The sequence below is a fragment of the Apodemus sylvaticus genome, chromosome 5 (genome assembly GCF_947179515.1).
Source record: "Apodemus sylvaticus chromosome 5, mApoSyl1.1, whole genome shotgun sequence".
Classification (NCBI taxonomy): Eukaryota; Metazoa; Chordata; class Mammalia; order Rodentia; family Muridae; genus Apodemus; species Apodemus sylvaticus.
This window is the reverse complement of record NC_067476.1, coordinates 23,328,459-23,353,142: the sequence shown is the minus strand read 5'-3', so window position 1 is coordinate 23,353,142 and position 24,684 is coordinate 23,328,459. Positions and strand designations below refer to the sequence as shown.

The 24,684-nt window shown below is 37.4% G+C and overlaps 1 protein-coding gene across 2 annotated transcripts in view; it reads right to left on the bottom strand.

The window, feature by feature from the left end:
- Nucleotides 1-24,684, bottom strand: part of Kynu (kynureninase) — a 141,147-nt gene that overhangs the window by 44,855 nt on the left and 71,608 nt on the right. For both annotated transcript variants that reach the window (XM_052182434.1, XM_052182435.1), the window contains 2 exons: nucleotides 10,586-10,684; nucleotides 9,437-9,510 (listed from right to left, as the gene is read on the bottom strand). In XM_052182434.1, coding sequence (XP_052038394.1) covers nucleotides 9,437-9,510; nucleotides 10,586-10,684 — 173 coding nt within the window. The remainder of the gene's footprint in view (nucleotides 1-9,436; nucleotides 9,511-10,585; nucleotides 10,685-24,684) is intronic.

Here is a 24,684-nt window from a genome sequence, read left to right as displayed (position 1 = left end):
ATGGGCTGCTCTTGCAGAGGACTGAAGTTTAGTTCCCAGCACCCACACAGCAGCTTACAACAATCTATAGTTCCAGTTCCAGGTGATGTGACACCATCTTTTGGCCTCTACAGGTACTAGACACTCTGCTGCAAAAACAAATGCTCGTACACATAAAGCAAAAATAAATAAGTAAAAAATGATTTGAGGTTGAAATAATAAAAGATTTAAATTTATAATCTGATAAATTTGAAATTAAAATGATTACATTTGTTATTTACTTTTATACATACAGGTGGTTTTCATGCATGTAGTCTGTGTGCCACATGCATGCCTGGTGACGTCAAGCCAGAATACTGTGAGAGATTGTGTTAGAGACAAATGTGAAGCACTGTGTGTGTGCTAGGACTCTAATCCTGAACCTCTGCATCAGTAGCCTGTGCTCCTTTGCTGCAGAGTTATTTCTCCAGCCATATGATACAATTTTCAAAAAAAAAAAAGAGACAGTATGTCCGGTGCTTATTTTGGATTTGCTTTTTGAGGCAAAGTTATGGTGGTAAAATATAATCCTGTTCATATAGGGTATAACTTCTCCAAAATCTTGGAGATGTTTTTAACAGTTTGTTTTTCTCTAAAATCTTTAACATTTCAGCCATTTGATTTAAAATTCTTGTCAGAGTTCTTCAGCTATCTATGCTAAAAATTCTAACTATGGGATATCATTCCCTATCATGAATCAACAGTTTTTCAACTTCGCTTTCACTGTGAACTCTCTGGAAATATCTTACTTTATAATGAAAGTTCATTATACTTCTGCGATATCAACTCTTATTTATAATGTGAGACTGCACAAAGTAATTGATAGAATTGGATGTCAATTTAATAAATGAAGGCTTTTCAAGTAGGAACTAATTTTTAAGTGGATGGTTGACACATAAACATTCTTTCTGGTAGGAAAATCTTTGTTACTCTGTATTGTATTGGACACCGGATAATGCTTAGATAATGTGCAACTCTCAAGATTTGAAATTTAATGACAATAATTACTAGCAATGAAATTTTTCTTAAACAAATGTGTGGTTAAAATTATTACCATTGTTGAGTTACTTCTAGACAAGCACTTTTCTCTGCAATCCATAGAATCCTTGTTCTAAGAGTATTTATACAAGGAGGCATTATGCAGGAGAGACAGATGAGATCACTAAGAAACTCAAACAAAGTTTACATTTTAGATACAGCTTGGAACATGCTCCTATATGTATGTGGATATGGAAAATATTAAACACACAGAACAAATTTGCATAAGCTTATCTTGGCAAATATCACTTGTTTACTTGTATGAAACATGGTATAAGCTTATAATTGTTAATGTCTTTTGGTGAGACATTTTTATGCACATGTTTATTCTGTATTGGACTTCCCTGAGAATTAGTTTATGTGCATAATAAGGGGCAAAACAACATTAACATGTGCTTGAGATCTGAAATTTGTTTTAGCCACTCACTAAAGTTTGCCAGAGTCTTTTTAAGTTGCACACGACTTGTAACAATAACTAGGACTAAAGCTCTTCATAGGGTTTTCAGAATGTCACCTCTATTTTACAATTTCAATCAGAGGACTTTAAGTGTTTCAAAAAATGGGTTTGTATGAATAAAAATTAGAAAATTTTTATCAAAATCATCAATAGGCATCATTCTTGGCCACTTAAAATGTCCACAAACTATCACCAATGGAAGTGAACAGTTACACAATGGGAGCATTTGACAACATGCTGAACCCATTGCAAGGGGGCAGCAACAACATTGAGTGCCATGGTCTCACTGAATAACGTTAAAATTGTGAACAGAAATTGTCTTTATGCACATCCGATCCACTGCAATTCTCAAAGCAGAGTATCCATTTTTATTAAAGCAGGTTGGAGCTGAATATTGAATTACAGCCTAAGGAGACCTGCAGAAAATAATATCTCACATATTGAAGTTTTTAAATCAAAGGGACAAACATGATGCTGGACCACATGAAATACAATGGTTGACATTTATAAAGCCAACACAAAGTCAAGGTCTTTTGAGTGCTGTTTGTCAAATATTGTGTTGGCTAAGCCTTTGAATGTTTACTTAGAAAGACATATATACTATGTTGACATATATTAAATGAAGTTATACCACTTGGAGTGACAATGCTTCCCCCTTAGAAGTAGCTAGACCACATTTTTGGGCAGGGGAATTCAAGAGACTTTCCAAACAATTTTGGCTATAGCTTCTGTCCTAAGTTTCCTTTCAGAACTTGAAGGTAAGATGCATTGCTGAAGACACAGTACCTCAGACACAGTACTTAAAGGACTGAGGTGGGAATGGACCTAGACACCCCCCACATGAGTACTAACCATCATAGTAGCTAAAATTCCTATGTACACTACCAGGCAGGGAAGCAAGAAAAAGTCCTAGCCACTCATAAAGCCTATGAACTAAAACAATGAGCAAAATAGCAAGATATCCTAAAAGGCATCATATTGATACTTATATTTTGGGAGTAATCGGCATTCATCTACACAGATTCATCTTCCCACTCAATGGGAAGGGAAATCATAATCGATGCTGTAAACTTAGCCAACTACTGGCAGCTCATCAGGTCATGAATCAGAAGATAATGTGCAACTGGCACTGTCTTAAACCAATATAATTCTTAGTGGCAGTCTAGATATTTATCCTTCTTAAACCTTCAGAAAAGTGTAAATCTTCACCTCTTGTGAAAGAAGCTTCTCTTTGTGGTAGACATAGATTGTTATAGGAAGTCAAAATTGATCAAAATGGAAAGACTGAGAGTTGGGAGACAAACACCAATTTGATGCATCACCATCAGAGCAAGATGTGTGTAATGTCAACCCCAATGACCTGCCCACGTGGATGGTGGAGGAAGATCTCACAAGATCCCATGGATCCTTAGATAGGAGATGGAATTAATAGTTGCTGAGAGAGGGAGAATCAATCTTCTCTTGGGGCAAACCCCTGATAGGTTATCCAATCCTTGGTGGTCAACCCAAAACACATACATATGAGCAACACTAAGTGTACTCAGCAAGTTATGTTTATATAACATACATGTATTATGTAGCAATCATGTTAGAAGAAGAGATTATGAGCTTGAAAAGAAATAGGGAGACATGGGAAGTCTTGTAGAAATAACGGAAGGGGTGGCAGTCATGTAAATACAATGCTTACATTTGAAATTCTCAAAGACTTTAAATTAAAATATAGTCCCATATTTAGGGTGGTTGTTAACTTTGTAGACTGAACATCAGTCCATCATAAGTATCTGTTGAAGGATTCTGAATATGTAATTTATTCCTAGCTAGTCATAATATATCATAATTATTAAGTGTGGGCTAGGTCAAAATTGCAGGGGGAGAAGGTTTTGATGAACAAGAAGGTGAGATTGCTTGAGCTCTGATCTTTGCAGAGTAGATTGCTTAGGCCCTGTAATCATCTCCTCCTCCACACAAAAAGACCTTAGAAATTTCTCATGTAATTAGCTATAGATAACATACGATAAGCGCCTTCTAACAGCAACAAATGAGAAAAATTCTTGGTATAGATATGATGAATCAGTTTAGTAGAGACATTACATCAAAAATATTCCAAAATTATATACCAAATACTAACTTTTTAGAATGTACTTCATTTCCCTGGATTTATTCCACACCAGATGGACCACCAGTTTCTGCATGACTGTTCTTCCCACATTTATAATGAACATCTAAAATTTACCTGAAATTCACCATACACCTGAAATTACCCTACCTTTACTCCTACCCACATTCTGTTCTTTATCTCTTTGAAAGCATTCATTATCAGACTGCTGTAATGTACATAGCCCTGTGATTTAAAGAGGAGTGTGTGTGTGTGTGTGTTGTGTGTGTGTGTGTGTGAAAATATTTGTTAAAAGAATGACAATGATTTATTTGAAATAACATCTTTGACCACTAGATGTCAGCCTTTTCAAGCAACAAAGCTGACTTTGCCAGTTGTGTCATGATAGCCTTTAGATTCTTGCATTTGAATTGAGGTTGTTCATTTGATAATGAATAATTTAACAAAAACAACAAAAGCCAACTCTCTCTGCAGTTCTATGAAAATATAGAAGGTATAAGAATTAGAAGTTTTATTAGACACAATTAAACAACTGAAACCTCAGAACTAATAATGGAAATATAATTATTAATTGGTAATAGAATTAGCATGGATACTCTGAAATTCAATTTATATGTGATATCTCTGTGATAATTGTTATTCACAAGAAAACATCCTTTCATTTCAAAATAGCTTTACTAAGCACAACTACTGTGTTATGGAACCCGTCTAATTGAGTGTCGTATTTTGACATTTTCAATCTTCCTCTACCATTTTCCCAGGGATGCTCTTTGATTTGCAGATGTACAAAGAAGGAAAACACACTGCAGAGCACAACGTGAAACTTCCAGCAAGGCAAAGCACTAAGCTTCTCATCACAAACAAGAAGAGACCATCAGGCTCTTGTGCAAGTCTGCAACATCCCCCGCCTACAGAGCTCTAAGTCCCTAACACAAATTAACACAGGAGCCTGGGTTTGGAGGAGGGAATTAAGCCTAGAAACGGGAAGCCCTGGAGTTAGTCATTTTGACATCACATTGAGAGAAGCTTTAAGAACGGGAAGAAGTGAACAACAAACAGAAAAGCAAAAGCCAGTCTTCTGTAATGTAGCTTGGCTGGCTAAGCCTGATTTAAACCCATGCACATGCCAGGCTGACTAGCCAAAAAGCAGTACATCAAAATATAATCTTTCTAAAGCATTGAATCAGGACTTATACAAATACAAAATAAGCATTGATAAAAAGAACTCCCTTTTCAGTATAGTTGACACACCTGTCATAAGTGAGGCGCTCAGTGGTTGAGGTAGAGAATACTCTGATTTCCAAACCAGCCTGGGCTGCACAATCTGCCTTGAAAATCTAAGGAAGGAAGAAAGGAAGGAAGGAAGGAAGGAAGGAAGGAAGGAAGGAAGGAAGGACAGAAGGAAGGAAGGAAGTACAGAGGAAGGAAGGAAGGACAGAAGGAAGGAAGGAAGGACAGAAGGAAGGAAGGAACAAAGGAAGGAAGGGACGAAGGAACGAAGGAAGGAAGGAAGGAAGGAAGGAAGGAAGGAAGGGGAAGAAGAAAGGAAAGAGAAGGAAGTAAGAGAGGAGTAAGGGGAGTAAGGAGTAAACAATAAGGTCAGTGGGAGGGAGAATTTAGGGAATAGAAATTTAGTCAATCCTTCAAATGTCCACTGAAACAGGTAACGGCCAAGAATGATTTGATGTCCTAGAAGGTCAGAAACCATAAACTTTCAGGTTACCATTTGTGCTTGAGAAAAATACTTTCAATTCGGAAAAATGCTACATGTTCCCTGAGAGTCAGCTCCACACCCATGGAGAGAATGAGAAAGAGAGAAAGGGAGAATGTATTGACAGTTTTAGAAATGTCACCCAACGTTAGTCTTCCTAAAGTTTTGAATATTTTTATGTAACTTTATATGAATTGGTGGGCATATAGCAAAATTAAGGGGCAACATTTAGTGCCTTGGGATATATAAAATCATTTTTTCCTCAGAAAACGTGTGTATGTAATAGAGGCTGGCATTATTTCCTTTAGGGGAAGTACATTGAACAGGCGGGAATAATTGCATACCAACCAGAGACTGTGATTTATCGATTCCACAGAATGAAGCACAGATAAGCACATTCAGCCCTTCCTGTTCCTCATGTGCTGCAAGAGTAAACAAGTGCAGCACTCCTCTGCTGGCAGGTCAGAGCTTAACTCCTGGCATGGCCTGAAGCATCCATAAATTACTTTCTCCTCTGTCCATCTATAACCAGGTTGCCCTTCGACATGATATCACATTGCAGATCTTCTATCCCGATTTAAATAATGAAGAATGAGAAATGGCTGAGATAGTTACTCATAACACAAGTTTAAAAAATCTTGTATATTGTCTACAACTCATCTATGTGAAATGGTAACATTTGTTATATGTGTGTTGTGCATATGCATGTGTGTGTTATATATGTGTGTTGTATGTGTCTGCATGTTTCTATGCATGTGTTTGGGTATATGCCATGGTGCACATGTAGGGAGTTCAGAGGACAACCTTGGATATCTACCTTCATGTTCTATTTTGTTGTTCACTGTGACATATGCCAGGCATGTGGGCTGGCTTCCAAACTTCTGGAGATTTTCTGTTTGCACTTAAAGCTACACTACAGGCAGTGTGATATTATAATGTGTATGCAACCACATATGGATTGTTTGGATTCTGGGAATACAAAGGTTGATCTTCATGTTTGGGCAATTGCTTTATCCACTGAGCTATCTTCCTGGCCAGGAAGCATGAGGACCTGTGTTCAGATCCCTAGCATCTATGTAAAAAGTTGGCAATGATAGTGAACAGCTGCAGTCCTAGATTTGAAAGACAAAGACAAGAGCATCGTGGGAACTTGCTCTCTACCTAGCCTTGCTAGCTCAGTGATCTCCAGGTTCACTAAGAGAACTTGTCTCAAAATACAAGGTGGAAAGCAACAGAAGAGGAGACCCAAAATCATTATCTGGTCTTCATAATAAGGTATACTTATGCATGGAAGCACCACCACACACATAATATACACATTTCTACACACACACACACACACACACACCAAAAACATTACTTAAAATATATTCCTTTTTCTCTTAATATATGCTATACATTCTTCTCTGAAGATTTGGGGTATACAGAACTCTTTAGAATACTGACAGCAATACATTCAAGGAAAATACATACCTGACTAAGTAATTGTCCAAAGAAAAAGCACCTTTTAATTTTAGAAGCCTGAAATCTTGAAGAGACTTCAGACATGATTCAGTAACATACAGAAAATGATCTTAAATTTCTAGGATTAATATGCCGAGAATTGCAGAAATGGGAGGTGATCCAAGGTCTAGTAATTTAGATGTAATTTCTTTAAAGGTTAAATCATTGAGCCAGTGGTTAAGGGACACGGAAAAACTAACCAGTGGTACTGTGTCATGGAGTGGCATTCTCTGCGACCTCACTGAACACATTCCAGAACAAACACAAATAAGACACAGAACGATATTTTTTAAATCTCCACACCAGATAAAAATAAAAGGCACACAAGTTCCCTCGTCAAGTAAAAATGCATAAATGTGTTGGTGTATTACATTTGTATTTACACTTATTCTAATATATGAAGAGATGTATGAAGAAGCCAGTATTATTTTTGCATAGCCAGTCCATTGTTCAATGTTCAGTTTCTTCAGATTTCATATATAATTAAGTCTTGCAGGATAGAATATATTCCTTACAAGCTAGCTTGTGTCACTGACAGCTTTAAAGGTAGATGTAATTTAAATAACAATACACTTAGGCCTTTCTTAGGCACAGTCTGCTTGTCTTCCATTTATATTGATGAGGAATAAGAAACTTTCTAATGTATAATTTTTTTTCAATGATGTTTTCCTTATCCCCAAGCTAGAATTAAAAGGAGAAGGGAAGGAAGTTCGGGTATCCAAATAAAGATGTGACAAATCCCCATGCTTCAAAGCAGAAGGCAGAAGAGAAAGGAGTAGGAAAACAGACAGCAAGAAAAAGAACTGCTGCCTCTTCTCACCCTATGGGGCTGAGGGTAGGACCACAGTGCTACCTACTCCCAGTCTTACCCAGCGTCAATAACGTAAAACAAACAACCTCAAAACAAGTCTGTTAGGAGTAAAAATGGCGGCCATGGCTTCTGGTAGCCTTGTGCCAGGCCTTTGCCCTTTCATACCCCCACACACCCTTGCCTTACCTCCATCATTCTAAAGAGACTCCACATCCAAAAGGTCTAAGCGGCTTGAGCAATTTAACTTACATCTTATTTTGTTCAGGTCCCTCTTTCAGTGAATGTCCCCGTGTTCCTCTTACCTACATCGCTAGATCTCCTACAGATGGGTGTTAAATGACAGGGGTCACAACAAGGAGGAAAGTGGCCGGATAAAGGGGTCCAGCCCTGCAGTGTCTTCTGGCTTCATCTGTCCCTCAGCCTCACTGAGCCAAAATCACTAGTGGAGAAGATGGCTGTGATGGGGAGGGGCCTAGTCTTGGGGTGAAATCGCTAAGTCACTGCTCCTTGTTGTACAAGGACTTTGTTTCCCACTCACTGGCTTGAGAGGATTTTTCATGAAGTTGAGCTGTCCACTGACATCTTGAAACTGCTTCTCTTGTTTCCCACTTCTACAAAATTAGCTCCTCCTTTATTATTCCCACAGATTTTTCCTCCCTCCTCTCATCCTTCCCTCCTTCCCTTCCTCCCTTCCTCTTCTTTGCTGAGGCTAAGGGTGGATAGTGTATATGTTTCAAATCAATCCCAATTACTTCTGGATTTGAGAAACATAAAAATGGCTCCTTAGCTTAGATGGTGTGTGTGGTTCAACCTAGCTTCCCCCTAGGTAATTTATTGACATCTAGGGTCAATTGTCTCTTCTCCTTCTGATTCATGGGCCTTCTCTCTTCTCGCTCCTCGGTTAAAGGACAGGTGGGACTGTCTTGGTGGCTTTCTTGGGTAGCTTGTGGCTAGTTGTTGGTCCTAAAGGTCCAAAGCCAATGTCACCTAGGATGGCAGCACCACCACCCCTCCTGCCAACTTTCTTAGGTTTCTTGCAGCAAAGGGTCAAGGTACCTGAGACCCTTCACCATCTCCAACAACCCCAACATGGCCTTCATGTTTCTCTGCTTTCTGGTTCTTTCACTTTTCTCTCTTCAGTTTGGGTTTAGATATTGAGCCCTAGAATTGGACAGCCAGTTGTTCATGTACTGCTTGAAGCTGCTTGTTTAGTTATGCCAGGCAATGAGCCCTTCCCTTCCTCCTTCAACTCTTTCTGCTCTTTTTTTTCCCTCCATTAGACCAGAGGAGGAACAGCTCCTAGTCTACTGCCCTTACTCTGAAGATGAACTGGACAACTCAGCTCAAAGCAATAGGAACTTGGTAAAGGCCCTGGTTCCTTGGAATTGGGCAACTTAAACAACCTGTGACTTTCATGCCATGGCCACAACATTGTGGCTATTGTTGGGAGACTGACTGAACTTACAGAAATTGGCAAGTCTAAGCAGCACATTTAAAAATACAAATTTCTGGAGGGCTTTTGCATTATACCATTGTCTCTCCATGGTTGCAAGGAACTCATTTTGCATTGAAGGTTTCTTTTTTGATTAAATTTCTTATTCAGCCAATTGAAATCTTTAGAAAGCAATTATTTCTGAGAAAGCACAGCACCGTTAATGGAGTGGTAAAGTAATTATAATCGCATCCAGATCCTGTTCATGAGCAATTTTAGGAATGTTTAACATCCTAGGAATACACACCAATTCATTCATGACAGAATAAAAGCTTGGAGATAATACTCACACAGGCTTGATACTATGAGCATGTTTCTCGTGGACAAAGGCACCAGCCAGACCACCGGCTCCTGAATTTAAATACTGGAAAAGAGGTGAAATTCTATGGGTTTACTTGAATATATGAGGAAAATATGAACACCATTTTTATTTCACTTTTTTAAAATAAACCCGTAACTTTTGATCATTTAAAAACTTGTGATTATTTAAGATTCTGGAGAAAAACAGAATATTGGGTCCTACTGTTAAAAGAAAACCAAATGAGAAATGTTACTAAGTTGAGGATATGTGGTTATGTTGTTTCCACCTAATTTTATTTAGATTATTGAGAGGGCAGAGTCAGGTTCTGGAGAGCCTTTCACATATTCTCATTTGTAGGACAGCTAACTAGCACCGGTGCTAGTACAGAGAAGAAGCAAGAGACTGGCATCTAAAAGTGACCAGTGACTCGTTAAAATACTAACATGTACCCCTTGGGGAGTCATAAATTGCTCAAAATACATGTATGTGATGCATGAAGTTGAATATAGAACTATATTTACCACAGAATATACATGGAATGCTCAAAACAAAAAACGACCCCAAAGCTGCAGTCCTTCTAGAATAGGGCCATTTGAACTAAGTGGTTTTTGCTCTTCCACACTTAGAACCTGAACCTTTGCTACTACACAGCTCTTATTTGGCTGTTCATCATGTAGCTGCGTTTTCTTGCCTCAAGTTCTTTCTAGTACACTCCAGAGGTGTCCGTGGAATGCCCAGTATCACTAGTATGTAGCAGCTAAACTAAGTTTTAACAGATTTCAAAGCTTTTGCTCAAATAGTCTATGCCAAAGATTACTAGTTCATATATGTAGAAATATTGTAACTTAGTTTTTATTTCCATAAACACTAAGGCATCAATCAATATGAATTAAGCTCTAAATATAAGTCTTACTCTATATTTATTTTCATAGTAGCCTAGACATTTGATGAATCAATTTTCTACAGTTGTAGGAATAATATAATGAGTTATTTTTCATGCTACTCTATCATATGACCTTACTAGTTACTCAAGATGAAAACATGGCATTGACAGAAATAGAATGTAAGCTGTGGACCAAGCATTTTCTTTCTATTAAAACCAATGTGAAATAAAAGGCTGTCAGACATTGCTTCCTACCTTGTAGGAACACCAGCAGGCAAAGTCAACACCCCAGTCATGTAAGTGGAGTTCGACATTTCCAACGGCATGTGCTAGGTCAAAGCCAACAAAACAGCCCTAGGGAAGAAGATTCGAGGTTTCTATTTGTTTACTGATTAGGGCACGAGCCTTGAGCCTAGTGCAATCTGTTGAACAGTAACATATTCTGATACCCCAGTTCACAACATTTGACCCATAAATCCTTCAACCCTTTAGGCAGCCCTCGAGACAAAAGCCATCTTCACAGAACCACTTCCTTCTTCATATGCTGACATTTTCAATTGTCTGGAAATGCAGATAGGGATGAAACTTCAGGTCCAGCAGGAGAAACAAAGTCAGCACTCCCGAATTGGACTCTTCTGATGACACTCACTTCAGAGTTCACGGGAGTTTGTGGGAGACAGAAGGGATCTGCTGAAATTCTACTTATGAATATTGTAACAGCATAGTGGCAGGTCCCTGTGCACAACAGATTCAGAATCCCAAGGACACCCAGGCTACAGAGCCAAAGATGCCTGTCCAACCTTCTGCAATACAACGCCATGTAGCACCGATTAGAAACAGAAGGATCTAAGATCTTTACCTTTCAACTCAGTGCATCTGTGCTTGAAATCACCTGTAAGCCTTCCTTTTCCCACGATACCTCTGTCACTTGCCTTCCACTTACGCTCACGTGTTTCATGCTGGCCTTGCTCTCGTCTGTCTGCTGCTCAGCTGGTCTTAGACTGTTGTTTATTTTGTTCCACCCAGTTTATTCTAAGCCATTTCACTCTAGTCTAGTCTGGTCTACTCCATTCTTTTATGCTCCCACATTTTATATACTCCTCCCCCTTGCCCCATGGCTTTTCTTCTTATTCTCATTCGCAGGCCCCATTTCTTTTCCTTCTTAATTATAATATTCCATGGATGTAACATCTCTAAACTCTGTAGGTCCTACCTAGATCTCCACTCGCCCCTCCTAGCTATTTAACCTACCTTCATTTCTGTCCTTCAAAGTCAATCTAATACTTAGTCCTTCTACTTATTTACCCTACTCTAACTCCCTTTTCTAACCATTTTAATTAAAATCTCAGTATACTACACTCTCTACTTTGTTGCTTGTCTTGTAATAGTCTTTGAAGCCTATGCTAGTGTGTAAATTATATAGTGGTAATACCAAACAAGTCTTCTTCCCAGTTAATGTCCTACGGAGGGAATTATACAGAGTTTATACCACGTATCTGGAGCTCCAGGCGTGATAAATTATTTTCTGTATCATGCAATCTACACTTCCTCATCCAAATCCCACCTGAACGTACAAGTCCTCCAGCCCAAAGAATACAACTGATTAAAATTCAATCAAGCAAAGAAGTCTCACCAAACACACATTTATCAATGCACTCGTTAAAGGAACATGAACAAGACAACATCATCTCCCTCAAAAAGCATTACTCCTGCATCTAGTATGAGTGAGAGAGAGGAGCTCCTAGACAGACAACTTAAAATAGGGATCATAAGCATGTTCAAAGACACAGATAGGCAAACACAATAAGGAAAGGGATAGATGATATGAAAGAAGAATTAAAAAAAAAAAAGACAGAATATTGAAGAAAACCCAACGTGATATTCAAGTAATAGTAAGTAAAATAAAATAGTAAGTAAAGTAAGAGAAAAATAACTAAAATAAAAATTTAACAATGTCTCAGCAATAGGACGGACCAGTAAGAGGAGAAAACACTGAGCTTGAAGACGAGGAGGAAGGACTAGAGGAACCCAACAAAAACAATGAGGAAATGGTATTAGTGGGGATTTCAAGAAGTATGACACCCCTCACAAAAGACCAACTTACAGATGTAGGCATAGGAGCAGGAAAAGAAACTTATTTTCTAAAGAGTCAGGATAGAAAAATTAGCAGAGTTCAGAGAAAGAGATGCCTATCCAGAATGATCAGACCAGTAAGAACTTGCTCTAATCATATTCTCATCAGAACATTACACATATAGGGGAAAGGAAGCACACTAAAAGCAGCAAAGGAGAAACACCAAGTCACATGTAAAGGCCATCAGAATCACAGTTTTCAACTGGAAGTCTAAAGGCTAGAAAGTCTTGGAATGCTGTATTTTAAGATCTGAAAGATAACACTTGCCAATCCAAGGTACTATATACAGTGAAGCTAACGACCATAATTCAAGAAAAAATAGGAACTTTTGTGGTATAAATAGTAAATAAATTTATGGTCACTAGGCCATCTCTATGGAAAATACCTAAAGAAATTCTAGAGACATAAAAGAAACAACCATGAGAGAATGATACTAAGCAATCGAGGGAAGAAGGAAAAAAAAATACCTACCAAATTAACAGAATGGCAGGAATCAATACCCAGCTCTCAATAACCCTGAATGTTAATGGCCTCAGTTCCCCAATCTGCAAACACAGCCTAATAGATTGTATCAAACAGTGTGTCATATATTTGTTGACTCCAAAAGGATACACTGAGTCACCAAATTACTACCGTAGAATGAAAGAATGGCAATCTATCCTAAACAAATGACTCTACCAACAAATACAGTGTGCTATTATGATATCTGGCAAATATAATTTAAACCTAACAAAGTGAGAAAAGATAAAGACAACAACTTCTTACTTGTTAATGGAGCAATCAACCAAGAGGGAATTACTATTCTAAACATATATGCCCTGGAAACTGGCAGTTTCATAAAATGAGTACTATCAGAGATAAAGTCACATATTAACTCCAACACAATAGTCGATATGACTTAAATACCCTACTTTCTCCAATTGACAGGTCATTCCTCACAAAAATTAGGTAAATAATAAATAAATAAGGGAATATTTTAATTAAATGAAATCAAAGATGAAATGAACTTAACAGGTATTTACACAACATGCCATATGAACACTGCATTATACACATTATATATTAAGATATAAATCAAGTATAATAAATAGAAGAAATTTTACATAATTTCTCATATTCCTTCTGACTACAATGTATTAGGACTACAGCAACAAGAAAAACTCTAGACCCCACACAAACTTATGGATATTAAATGATATACTATTTAACATTGAGTGAGCCCTTGGAGAAATCAAGGAAAAAATAAAACCATTACTAGAACTGAATCAAATGAGACCAAAACCTGTTTGAATTGGTTGAAGCTCTACATGCTTACATAAAGAAGTCAAGTGTTTTGCAGTTGTCATTGTTGTTGTTTGTGTTTTTAAAATCCTGTGTCTTAAAAAAAGAACATAATGTTGGGCTGATGAAGGAAATCTGGAAGAGTTTTAGAGAAGGAAATCTGATTAAATATATTTAAAAATAAAAAACAAAAATGCAAATGAAATGAAGTAAATTAAACACAAAAAGAAAGAAAGTGAGATCTCGAATAAGTAAAACAGTATATTCACGAAATGTTCTGGAAAAATATATAAAGAAACCTCCATAAAACAGAGGAATAGAAGTCATTATGATCAGGGCAGAAATTTGTGAAGTGGAAAACAAAATAAATAATACAAAGAATCAACAATGTGAAGAGAAGGTTCTTTGAAAAGATAGCCAGGACTAACAAGGCCTTAGTCAAATCAACTGAAGAGGAGAGAGAAAAGACCCAAATCAATAAAATTAGCAACAGAAGGGGAGTCATCACAACAGTTGCCGAGGAAATTCAAAACTTACCAGGCCATATCTTGAAAGCTATTTTAGTGAGTTGAAAAAAATCAAGAAGTCTGTAAATTTCTACATGGAAATGAATTTCCAAAGGTAAACCAAGATGAGATAAAGTTTTAAACAGATAAATAACATGCTGTGAGGGTGATAAATCAACAAACAAACAACAAACGAGAAAAGAACAAAGAAAACCTCAAAGAAAAACAATCCAGAAACCTCAAAGTTCTCCCTCAAGGAAGCTGTGAGCCCAGTGGTCTTCAGTTGGACACGTTTTCCAAAGTTGAATTAATAAAAACATCAAACATAAATAGGGGAAATCATAGTTTCTCTCCAAATATTTCCTCTTTCATTCAGTCTGTTTCCCATTTTCTCCTGAACATATAATTTAATATATATGTTATTATATATATCAAGCTCCTCTCTGTTGGGTAGGGACCTGGGCCTTGAGGGAAATCTGCATTGTACTTTTGACAGACCCTCCCTCAGTAAGTATCCCTGCTCCTGTCCTTTTCTTCCACTGCATCTAAGACTTGCCCTGGGTATTTACACATTGAACATTTGCATGTGATGTGTGGACACTGGGTGATCAGCTCTTATGCTTGCTTTCCAACTGAGCCAATGAAATTCCTCCCATCCCTAGAATGAGTGTATCTTGCTGGCCTTCCCTCTCAATTGGATGTATAATATGGAGTTCTGATAGACAGTCAACAGTAAAACACAGAATTAGGTATTGGAGGGAAAAAGCCAAATTCTAAAAAATTAACAAATCTAAATCCAGAAATAAACCAAATGCTTGTAACTGAATCTTCGGGGGCGGGGGGAACTAGATAGTTAACCTTGAACCAAATGCTTCAGAAACAAAATACAAATAGAATCCAAACTGAACTGTATCTTTCAATTATCATCTTAAAATGAACCCATAGATCATCCATCAATGCAAGGAAAGTCCAACCTCTAGAAAGAACTCTCCTCCCAATGGGATGATGTTGGGAATGAGAGGCTCGTGCTAGTACCTGACACAGATGCAAGTCACTCCTGCAGTGACAGAACAAATGAAAACATAAACCATACCACTTTCTCAAGTACTTTCCTGGAAATATCAGGTTGTTATAAGAAAATAGAGAAAATCTCCGTCACAGGTTACAGGCATTCTAAGGCTATGGGCTGGAGGAAGCTATCGCTTTTGTTAGGACATTCCCAAAAGCTCCACCTGATAATCACAAGGATGGCAGGGCACACACGGAGGTGAACAATGAACGGCTACTAAGGAGATTGAAGACAGCGTAAGATCCTTGTGCTCCAAAACCACCACACCCAAGCTCTCCAGTCTCAGACGATCTTCTCAGTCATTATTCTCTTCAGCTTCGCAGAATTCTTAACACAGTTGTGGCTTTTGTTCTTGGAAATTCGGTTCACAAAACTATACTTATTATAATATGACTATGTCTATTATTTAGCAAAAAAAAAAACAAACTACCTGATCTGTAACATGTAACTTATTTTGTCGTTTTCTTATAATGTAGAGAGATGAATTTGTACCATTTTTCTTACCCCAAATTGAGGAAAATATATCATATAAGCAAGACTTTTCTATAGTAACACACCTTTTGAAAATGACTGGGGAGCAGTACAAGTAATCTCCAATAAGAAAACATAAAGGGCATTATAGTCTGGGCTTGCACATTCGGGGTTAAGCTTAACAGACACTCACGTCGGTTAACATGAATTGTGAACTACCCATATGACTCAACTTCCATGTGGCTAAAAACAAATTATGAAACTTACTCACATTTCTAATTAGAGGAATAATTTTTTAATAAAAGAAATTTTCAAACTCACTTTTTTGTTTGGAGTTTAACTTTCTTGGAACACCCAAAGAAAAGTCTGTACATCATTTCATGATAAATTATTCATAAAGTGTGGACTATGAGGGGGGCACCAAGTTCACCTACCAGATCCTGTTATTAATCCCCTGTGGTCACGGCTGTGGCATCTTATCAGAAAACCACTCCAGGCTCTCACCGCACATTTTATTGAATGTACAATTCGTTTGTATGGATGGTAGAAAACATAAATTATTAAAGTGGGCACTGCAGCAAGATACAAACTTGAATGAGATGGTCACGGTGTAATTTCATGGAAGAGTCGCTAGATGGCAGCATCTTAAAACAAAGCGTAAAACTGATCCCTCCCTCAGCCATTTCCAATTTCAAATGAAGTATATAACTTGAGAATCAAAGAAGAGGAAGAAGAGGAAGAAGGAGGAGGAGGAAGAAGAGGAGGAGTAGGAAAAGGAAGAGGAAAAGGAGGAGGAGGAGAAGGAGACCTCAAATCTTGTTTTCCTATTTCATACTTTTTTAAGACATAATTATTCAACTTTTTTTTAAACAAAAATTTATCATAGATGGTTATTGTGTAAGCATTTTGACATAATTACATTAGAATATAGTTGTGTTTGGCCAACACAATACTGTACTTTTTAGCCATCCTTGAATAATTCTAGTCATTTATTTCTCAAAAGCAAATCCTTCCAGTCTGCCTTTTTCCAATGAACTTTCTAAAACACAGATTCAACGAATGCCCTACTACCCCTTTCCTTTAGTATATGTTCCCCTTGACAGCCTTTCCTGCTTCATTTTGTTGAAACTGACCTCAGAGTCCCTTAAAGTTCAAGGGCTGTGAACTTCACCCTGAGATTCATATATAAAGAACATTTGGAGGTTGTGGGGGGGGGGGTCATTGGGAAGTAGTTAATATTAGCTGAAATCATAATGTGCTGTGTGGTAAAAAAGCAAAAACAGAAACAAAACATCTTTGTCCTTGCTCTGTTTTACAGGTGATGTCCTCTGCCAGGGTATAATGAACTGCAAAAAGGCAGTTCCTAAGAATCCCTGGGATTGATCTTGGATTTCTTAAACTTTAGAACCACAAGTTAAATATAACAACATTCCTTTATGAATGAGTTATGAATAGGCTATCCTATTTAGTTATGGAGATAGGAATCAATTGGGCCTGGATGCCTCAGATTATGTTCCAAAGATGGGCACCACTCCCAATGCATTCCATTATTTATACATTCTTATGCAAATCTCCAATCTTGTTGTTCTATACACTGATGCAATAAGTGACAATGTTGAATAAGCAAAGCAAAAGAATATCCAAAATCATACAACAGCCAGTAGATATTCTCTCATCTGATGTTGGATTTTCTTTATAAAATAGTTTTTATTCACACTCATCAACTTAACACTAATTCAGCTAAACTTGGGACCCCAGAAAACTTAAATGACAGCACAAAATTTGGGGTTATGACAAGCAGGTCAAGACAACCTGAACTACCCAGAGAGTGTCCTAGTAGTTCAGCTATATCCAAGTCACGAGTATCAGAACTGTCCAGAGTCCAATGGTCATTCTTCATAGCTTCGCCACTTTTGGACTCAAAGAGCTTCATGGCTTCCACAGTGCTTATATCATCTTTTCTTTTCCCAATGTCTTGGTAGTGAGATCAAAATCTAGGAGCCATTTAGGTTTGGTTTAATATTTGCCATGAGCAAGGTCTCAAGATATGTATGTTTTAAGGTGAAGTGCTCAACTTCAAATTACTTGCTATGGATGGACTTATGGCCAGTGTCATTGTGTAATATGATGTTACCACCTTGGCACACGAGTCCTGAAGTCATTGTGTGAAAAAGAAGAAGAATTAACAAAATAAAGAACCATTATAAACCATTCCTTTTGTTCCAGAGCTTGGAGAAGCAATGCTCTGTGTGGCCTTTGGAGCTCTGTCTGCAAACAGCTCAAAGCAACATGGAGCAAAAGCTCCCTGTGCCCCCTCCATATGTCTTTGAACGAGGCTGACCATGGCTAATGCAAGCAGCTAAGGAGATAGAGGCCTCTGAAAAGCCCAGTGTTGAATTGCAAATGAGGATTCATTGAGGTTTGTTCTGGATGTGGATTTACTATATGTTACTTTTTCTGAGGGCATCTTTTAAAATGGTATATTTTAGGTAAAAAATAGCAGCTCAAAATCCTCTGGATTACTCTCAGGTAAATAAGAAATACCACATGAGATTGGTTTTGTAATCCTTTTTAACGTAGCACCAACAATCTTCCTGATCAGTGGAGAGGAATGCAGAACAGGGTTAATAATACCTACAGCTCTGTCTCTTGAGAATTTGTAAAACAATATAGAGAATGAGATACCTAGAGGAGGTTAAGAATATTCTTGGTTTTTAGAAACAATGAATTCATCAAATTCTTAGGCAAAGGGATGGAGCTAGAGAACATCATACTAAGTGAGGTAACCCAGACTCAAAAGGTGAATCATGGTATGCACTCACTAATAAATGGATATTAACCTAGAAAACTGGAATACCCAAAACATAATCCACACATCAAATGAGGTACAAGAAGAAAGGAGGAGTGGCCCCTTGTTTTGGAAAGACTCAGTGAAGCAGTATTCGGCAAAACTAGAACGGGGAAGTGGGAAGGGGTGGGTGGGTGGGAGGACAGGGGAAGAGAAGGGGGCTTATGGGACTTTCGGGGAGTGAGGGGCTAGAAAAGGGGAAATCATTTGAAATGTAAATAAATTATATCGAATAAAAAATTAAAAAAAAAGAATATTCTTGGTTTTGATAATTTTGAAAGTTTGGCAATATGTTAAAATTTTACTCCTATTTGTTATTTTCCTTCTTTACTCAAGAAAGCCCTCTGAATTATGCAGAACCCAAGACAGGTGTTTACAGCAATACTTGGGACTGATATTCACCAGGTGTGTTTTGTATGCTCATAAGGATTGTAAATTCACAAATGAGGTGGACAAACAATCATTGTGCTAAGACATCTGAATTCTAACTTAGAGATGTAACCATCTGGTCTTTGTCAAAACATATAAGCGTAACTCAATCCATTGGTAAAACCAGCCTCTGAATATTCACTGAAAGGTGCTGGACCAAACTCCACTGAAGGCAAGTCTATATCCATTGCCACCAACACTGTGCTAGTCAAGTCCCTAGTCTATTTAGTTCTTTTGAGGCTAATTGTGGGTTAACGTATTATAAAACAGCTTTCAGAACAATGAAGTCTTTGAGATTCCTGCATAGCCTTCTTAACTTGGCTCAAAATCCAGATAATACTGTGTACTTAATTAGAACAATATTTTTTCAAGAAGAAAAATATGTGATGAACAATTTTGCTTTACAATACATAAGAAAGTTTCTGGGTATATTTATATGTACATGTATGCTTGTAAACATCAGGCTTGACTCTATAGAGAAATACAGACATGTGGTAGATTAGCAATAACAGGTTTGATAGGTAAGTCTAGTGCTGGGTTTTGCCATGAATCTCATAATTGGAGGTCTGCTAAATTACTAGAGAAGTAGGAGTGGAGGATGGAGGCTAATAAAGATTCTTGCCTCAGAATTAGAACATTTAATTCCCAAATTCACTCCCTTGTTGACACAGCCATCACAGATGTCATGCTAAAAACAAAAACAAAAATCATGGTCTGGCTGGGTGTGGTTGCATATGCCTTTAATTGAGGGTACGCTGTAAATTGGAAGCTAGCCTGGCACACATGGAGGTTTTAGTCAAATAGTGTTACACAGTGAAATCCTGTTATCAAAAGTAAATAAATATATAAATGAACAAGCAAATGCAAGTCCTATAAGACTAAGACAGCCTCCTATCAACCCACCATCTCTGCCAATAGTCTTAGTAAGAACTCACAAAACCTTTCCTTTTATACATGACAATTTACCAAGACTGTCATTTGACCTTTTCCTTGTTATAATTTTCTTTCAGCTCTCTTGTATGAGCAGGTATTAGTATTACTTTCTATATTAAGCCTCTTTTGTACCAAAAGTCAGTAATTCTGTGGGTCACAATTCTTTCCAAACAGTACCTAGGGCAATCTACTCTTTTGTAGTATAAGGTATAATGCTTTCAGTTACACAAACAGCTCAATGGGAACAGCAGCTCTTCAGTATTAAAACAGAAGTGAAAACAATGAGTCTTAGGAAAGGGATGTACTCTTTCTCGTGCAACTACAGAAATAATTTTTAGAAGTCAAGTTGCATTGCAAAATAACTCAGCGTGCAAGGTTTTTTTTTGTACAGAGCTCTGCTAGTCAAGGTTGTATTAGACCTTAGGCTCTTGTAAGTAATGCAGAAGATGAAAACTACAAATAATGTGCATTATAGAAAATAAATCCCCAAATCTTTTATCCCAGCAGAGATCTGCCTGATGATGAATTCTAAACACTCGCATTGAAGGTCAGTAGCCAACTGAAACCGAATGAAGGAAGCTGGGATTATATCTCAAATCGTTACCCTGAGATTGAAGTCCAATGATTTAAAAAGAAATATTTTAATGCAGAAGTGTATAGTTACTGGGTAACACTCTACTTGCTAAATTGATTCCACAGTTCCCGTTGTCCCAGATGTATCGATTGATGGTACTTAAGCAATGTATTTGCAGAGGAGACAACAGTTCCTGATAAAGTGAACATTGCTCTGTGACTTGTCTGTCCCAGAGAGCTTAATTTTAAAGATAAGAAATCCAGTAAGAAAGTGTTTTGAATTTAAAAAGAAAAGAGTTTGTCGTGAGAAGGGAATGCACAAAAATCAAAGGACTTTTTGCAGTAGACACAGTGCTTCAGTAGGTTTGATGGTGCATAATTATAATTCCAGCACTTGGGAGATTAAAGCAGGATTGGAAGTCTGAGGCTAACCTACAATATCCCAACTCAAAAAAAAATTTTTTTTTGCCTTAAAATATAAATGAGATTGGAGTGGATGCTTTAACCATCTTATTTTTATACTTTTATTTATGTGGAAGGGTAAATCTAAAAATGAAAGTTAAAGTCCTCATGAAGTAGTTAACTTGTGCAAATTAAAGCAATACAGTATGCGTATCTCATTAGAATCAAGCTGCTTTCACATATAGTACAATATTCATTATATATATTTCTTTGTACTAGCAGTTCCCATGATAAAAAATGGCCTGTTGAGAGTGTCAGGTTGTTTACCCAGTTTAGAAATAGGTGAACACAATCCCACCAAATGTTTGCTTTTGGCTGAAATCCCTAGAACACCAAATGTGGATTAGGAAACCTTACTAAGATGCAGCAGTGGCCATGCTACTATTATTGTGGGGGCCTTTCAATGTGCTATCTCTTTCATAGGAAGGTCACTTCTATTTTTTTTGACATGAATGTCTCTGTAATCTAAATTATCTTTTAAGTTTTGGTTTTTTAGAAGTGAGATTCACATAGTCAGAGACTCCTTGTAAACTGGTAAAGAAGAATTAGTACCATGGTTCTTCCCTTAATTGTGAGGAGAGACACAAAAGATAGCAAGGGTTTCAGAATTGAGAATGGATATCATCCATGATATTGGACACATTTTACACAAATGAGAACATGCATATGCATAAATTTTGTCCTGTTAGTCTGGGTTGCATCATGAGATGCATGAAATGTGTATTAGTGTATTAGTGTATTTGTTCTTTCCTTTGTCAGTATTTAATTGTCAAATGCTTTTATATCTACACAAACTGCCTAAATGAGTTCTGTAAAGAGAGTAGTTTCTCTCTGACAGTTCTCTCTAGGTTCTAAAGTCAATCTTCCAAGAAGTGAAAAGTAAATATACAGATGAAAGAATCAAGTCTCTACGATGTGTTGTGCACCCCAGATCCTGAGAAGTGTCTGGGGACTTCTTGCTGCAAATCTGTGGATGGTTTTGTATCTCTCATTCAGTCCTCCATCTGAAGGACTGAACAATTTTAATTAGAAGAAACTCTTTCAGATGCCAAAGCACTAAAAAAACGCAGGTGCATGGGATATGTAGATTGCCATCCAGAGCTATTGTTAGTAGGGCAGTTACATGAGATACCCACCAGGGTGGGTGGAAGTACAGTGTATTAAGATCTTCCTACATGAGTTAAAATTGAGTTCCTGAGGGTCTGAGAAGTTATCTCTGCATGCTTGCATTGATAAGAACCTTACCTGGAATATTCTCTATTTCCTATCCTTGAAATTTGGTAATAATCTAGTTCTCAAGGAAAGAGAAGATAAGAAATAATAATTACCTATTTTTACTTTGCCTTTCATACCTTCTGAGATTTCTTTGCCACTCCAGGATTAAGTGAATAAAAAGAGATAGTCTAGTGGAAAGAGATCTTCCATGCCAGTCATTGAAAATGCTTTGGAATCATCTGTAAGTAGACTCCAACACCAGTCTTCATTATTTGCTTAGATGGGCAGGGCAAGTGCTTCTGCAGAAACAGTTCTCTCATCTGAGCCCTGATGAAAGGTCACTAATGGGTTTTCTGAGAAGCTGTACTGGAAAGCAAGCACCCAAATCATATGTTACTGGAAGTAGCAGCTGGTACTCTCTTCTCACTTGTAAGGTACATAATTTTCCAGAGATAGACATCCATTAAAGTAATTCTTGAGGGATTTTTTTTATATCACCCTTATTTTCAAATAACTGCTGTGCAAATTTACACCTACTCTAGCATGTTTTAATTCCTGAAAAAAGACACAGAGACCTAGTGTTTTTATTAAAAATATTCGATCCTTTACTGGGCAGGTTCTGAGGTATCCCAACATGACTGGGCTGATAATGCACAGACGTGTGATCTATGACTTGCCATCTGCTCTCACACTGGCTTCTTCTGGTCCATATATTTCCTCATGGCTGCTCTCTCATCACAATCTTGTGGCGAATCCTCGTGGTACCTTCATGTGGTCTCCCATGCCTTCTCCTCCTAGTACTTCTCTCTCCCCTCTCATCTCTCTGGGGCCTTCTGACTGGCATTGGAAGTTGCACCCTATTCTCTTCTGCCCAGCTAATTGACTGATTTAGTTTTGTTTTAACCAATCAGAAGATGTTTACAAAACACTGAGACAGGTGATTCTTCAGAAAAATAACAAAGTCCAGCCTATACTCAACTCTCTGCTGGTACAGAATTCATCAATTGAATAACACAGAGACAATCTTTACTCAGTGCACAAAATCATCTTTCAACAGTCATCTCTTTAGTCTCATTGCTAAAAGGTTATCACTGAGTTTTTGTGATATGCCGATGATAAAGCCTTTAGGTAGCATGGAACCCTGGGTTCAATCCCTAGCATAAGATATGCTTGACAAACCTAGAAATGAAAATGAATGGAAAGGAGACAAGGGACACTTTTTCTATTGTTATTTAATGAGGTTTAACGTGTCTATTTTGAAGGAATACAGCAAATAAATGCTCCTTAGGGAGTAAGTCCAATGGATTCTAGAGACAGGAAAAGCAAATTAATTTAGAGGCTCTGCAGCATTCCATACTTTTCAGATGTAAACTTCTCTCACAATTTATATCACTTATACTCCCTAATTAATGATCTCCCCAATCTTTAGTGATGGGCATAGAATTCTAGGACACATGCATTCAAGACTAGAACTCCATCACTGACTACACTTGATCGAGCTCCTTTATTTATTAAATCTCTTATGTACAAAAGCAAGGAAATAGACTCAGTGGCACCATCTTCTTGTCCAATATTAGGCCTGTCTGACAAAGATCCTACAAACAAAAAATGAGTTTGAGCTTTCTAATTTGGTTATTTCAGTTGGCTTAAGTGAGAAAATAGCTTAAGGTAATTTTTCATGTTTAATTTAGTTCATTCAAATTTTAATGACCTAATGGAATAATCTTGATTTTGAAAGGGATCCCAAAATTAATGTAAGTATGCAAATCAGAATTTTGGGTAGCTAGACACTATTTGCAGTTTTTCTGAAAATGATTATACTTAAAATTCTCTTCCTCATGCAATACTGTGATCCATCAACTTGCCTGACCAACACTTTTTGTTGATTGCACACACTTCTCTATCTCCAGACCTACAATGTACTTAAAATAATTCAGTTAATAGAAAGCACAGTCTGCAGCTTGTGAATTCTGCAGAGTTAGCCATTGATACTCTACTGATATAAGCATCCTATACTTGAAAGTTAAAATAGGTGTCGAAATAATTGTAAAGCAGAACAAAAGGAAGTCAGGGATATATTTATCATGCATTCTTCCAGACACAGAGATACAAAAACTTTCATGATGAGGGTGAAGAATTTCACATGCAGGATCTCTAAAACAGTGATCATAACCTTTAACACAGTTACTTACTCATGTTGTTGTGACTTCACAGCTATCAAATTATCTTCATTGCAACTTCAAAGCTAATTGTGCTATTATAAATCATGATGTAAATAACTATGCTTTTTGATGGTCTTAGGTGACATTGTGAAACTGTTGTTAGAATCTCAAAGGGGGTTGCAAGCCACAGATTCAGAACCATTGCCCTACATTCAAGAAAGTAACATGAGTTGGCCCGGAGGAGAAATTCTTCACTTTCCTCTTGTAGGAA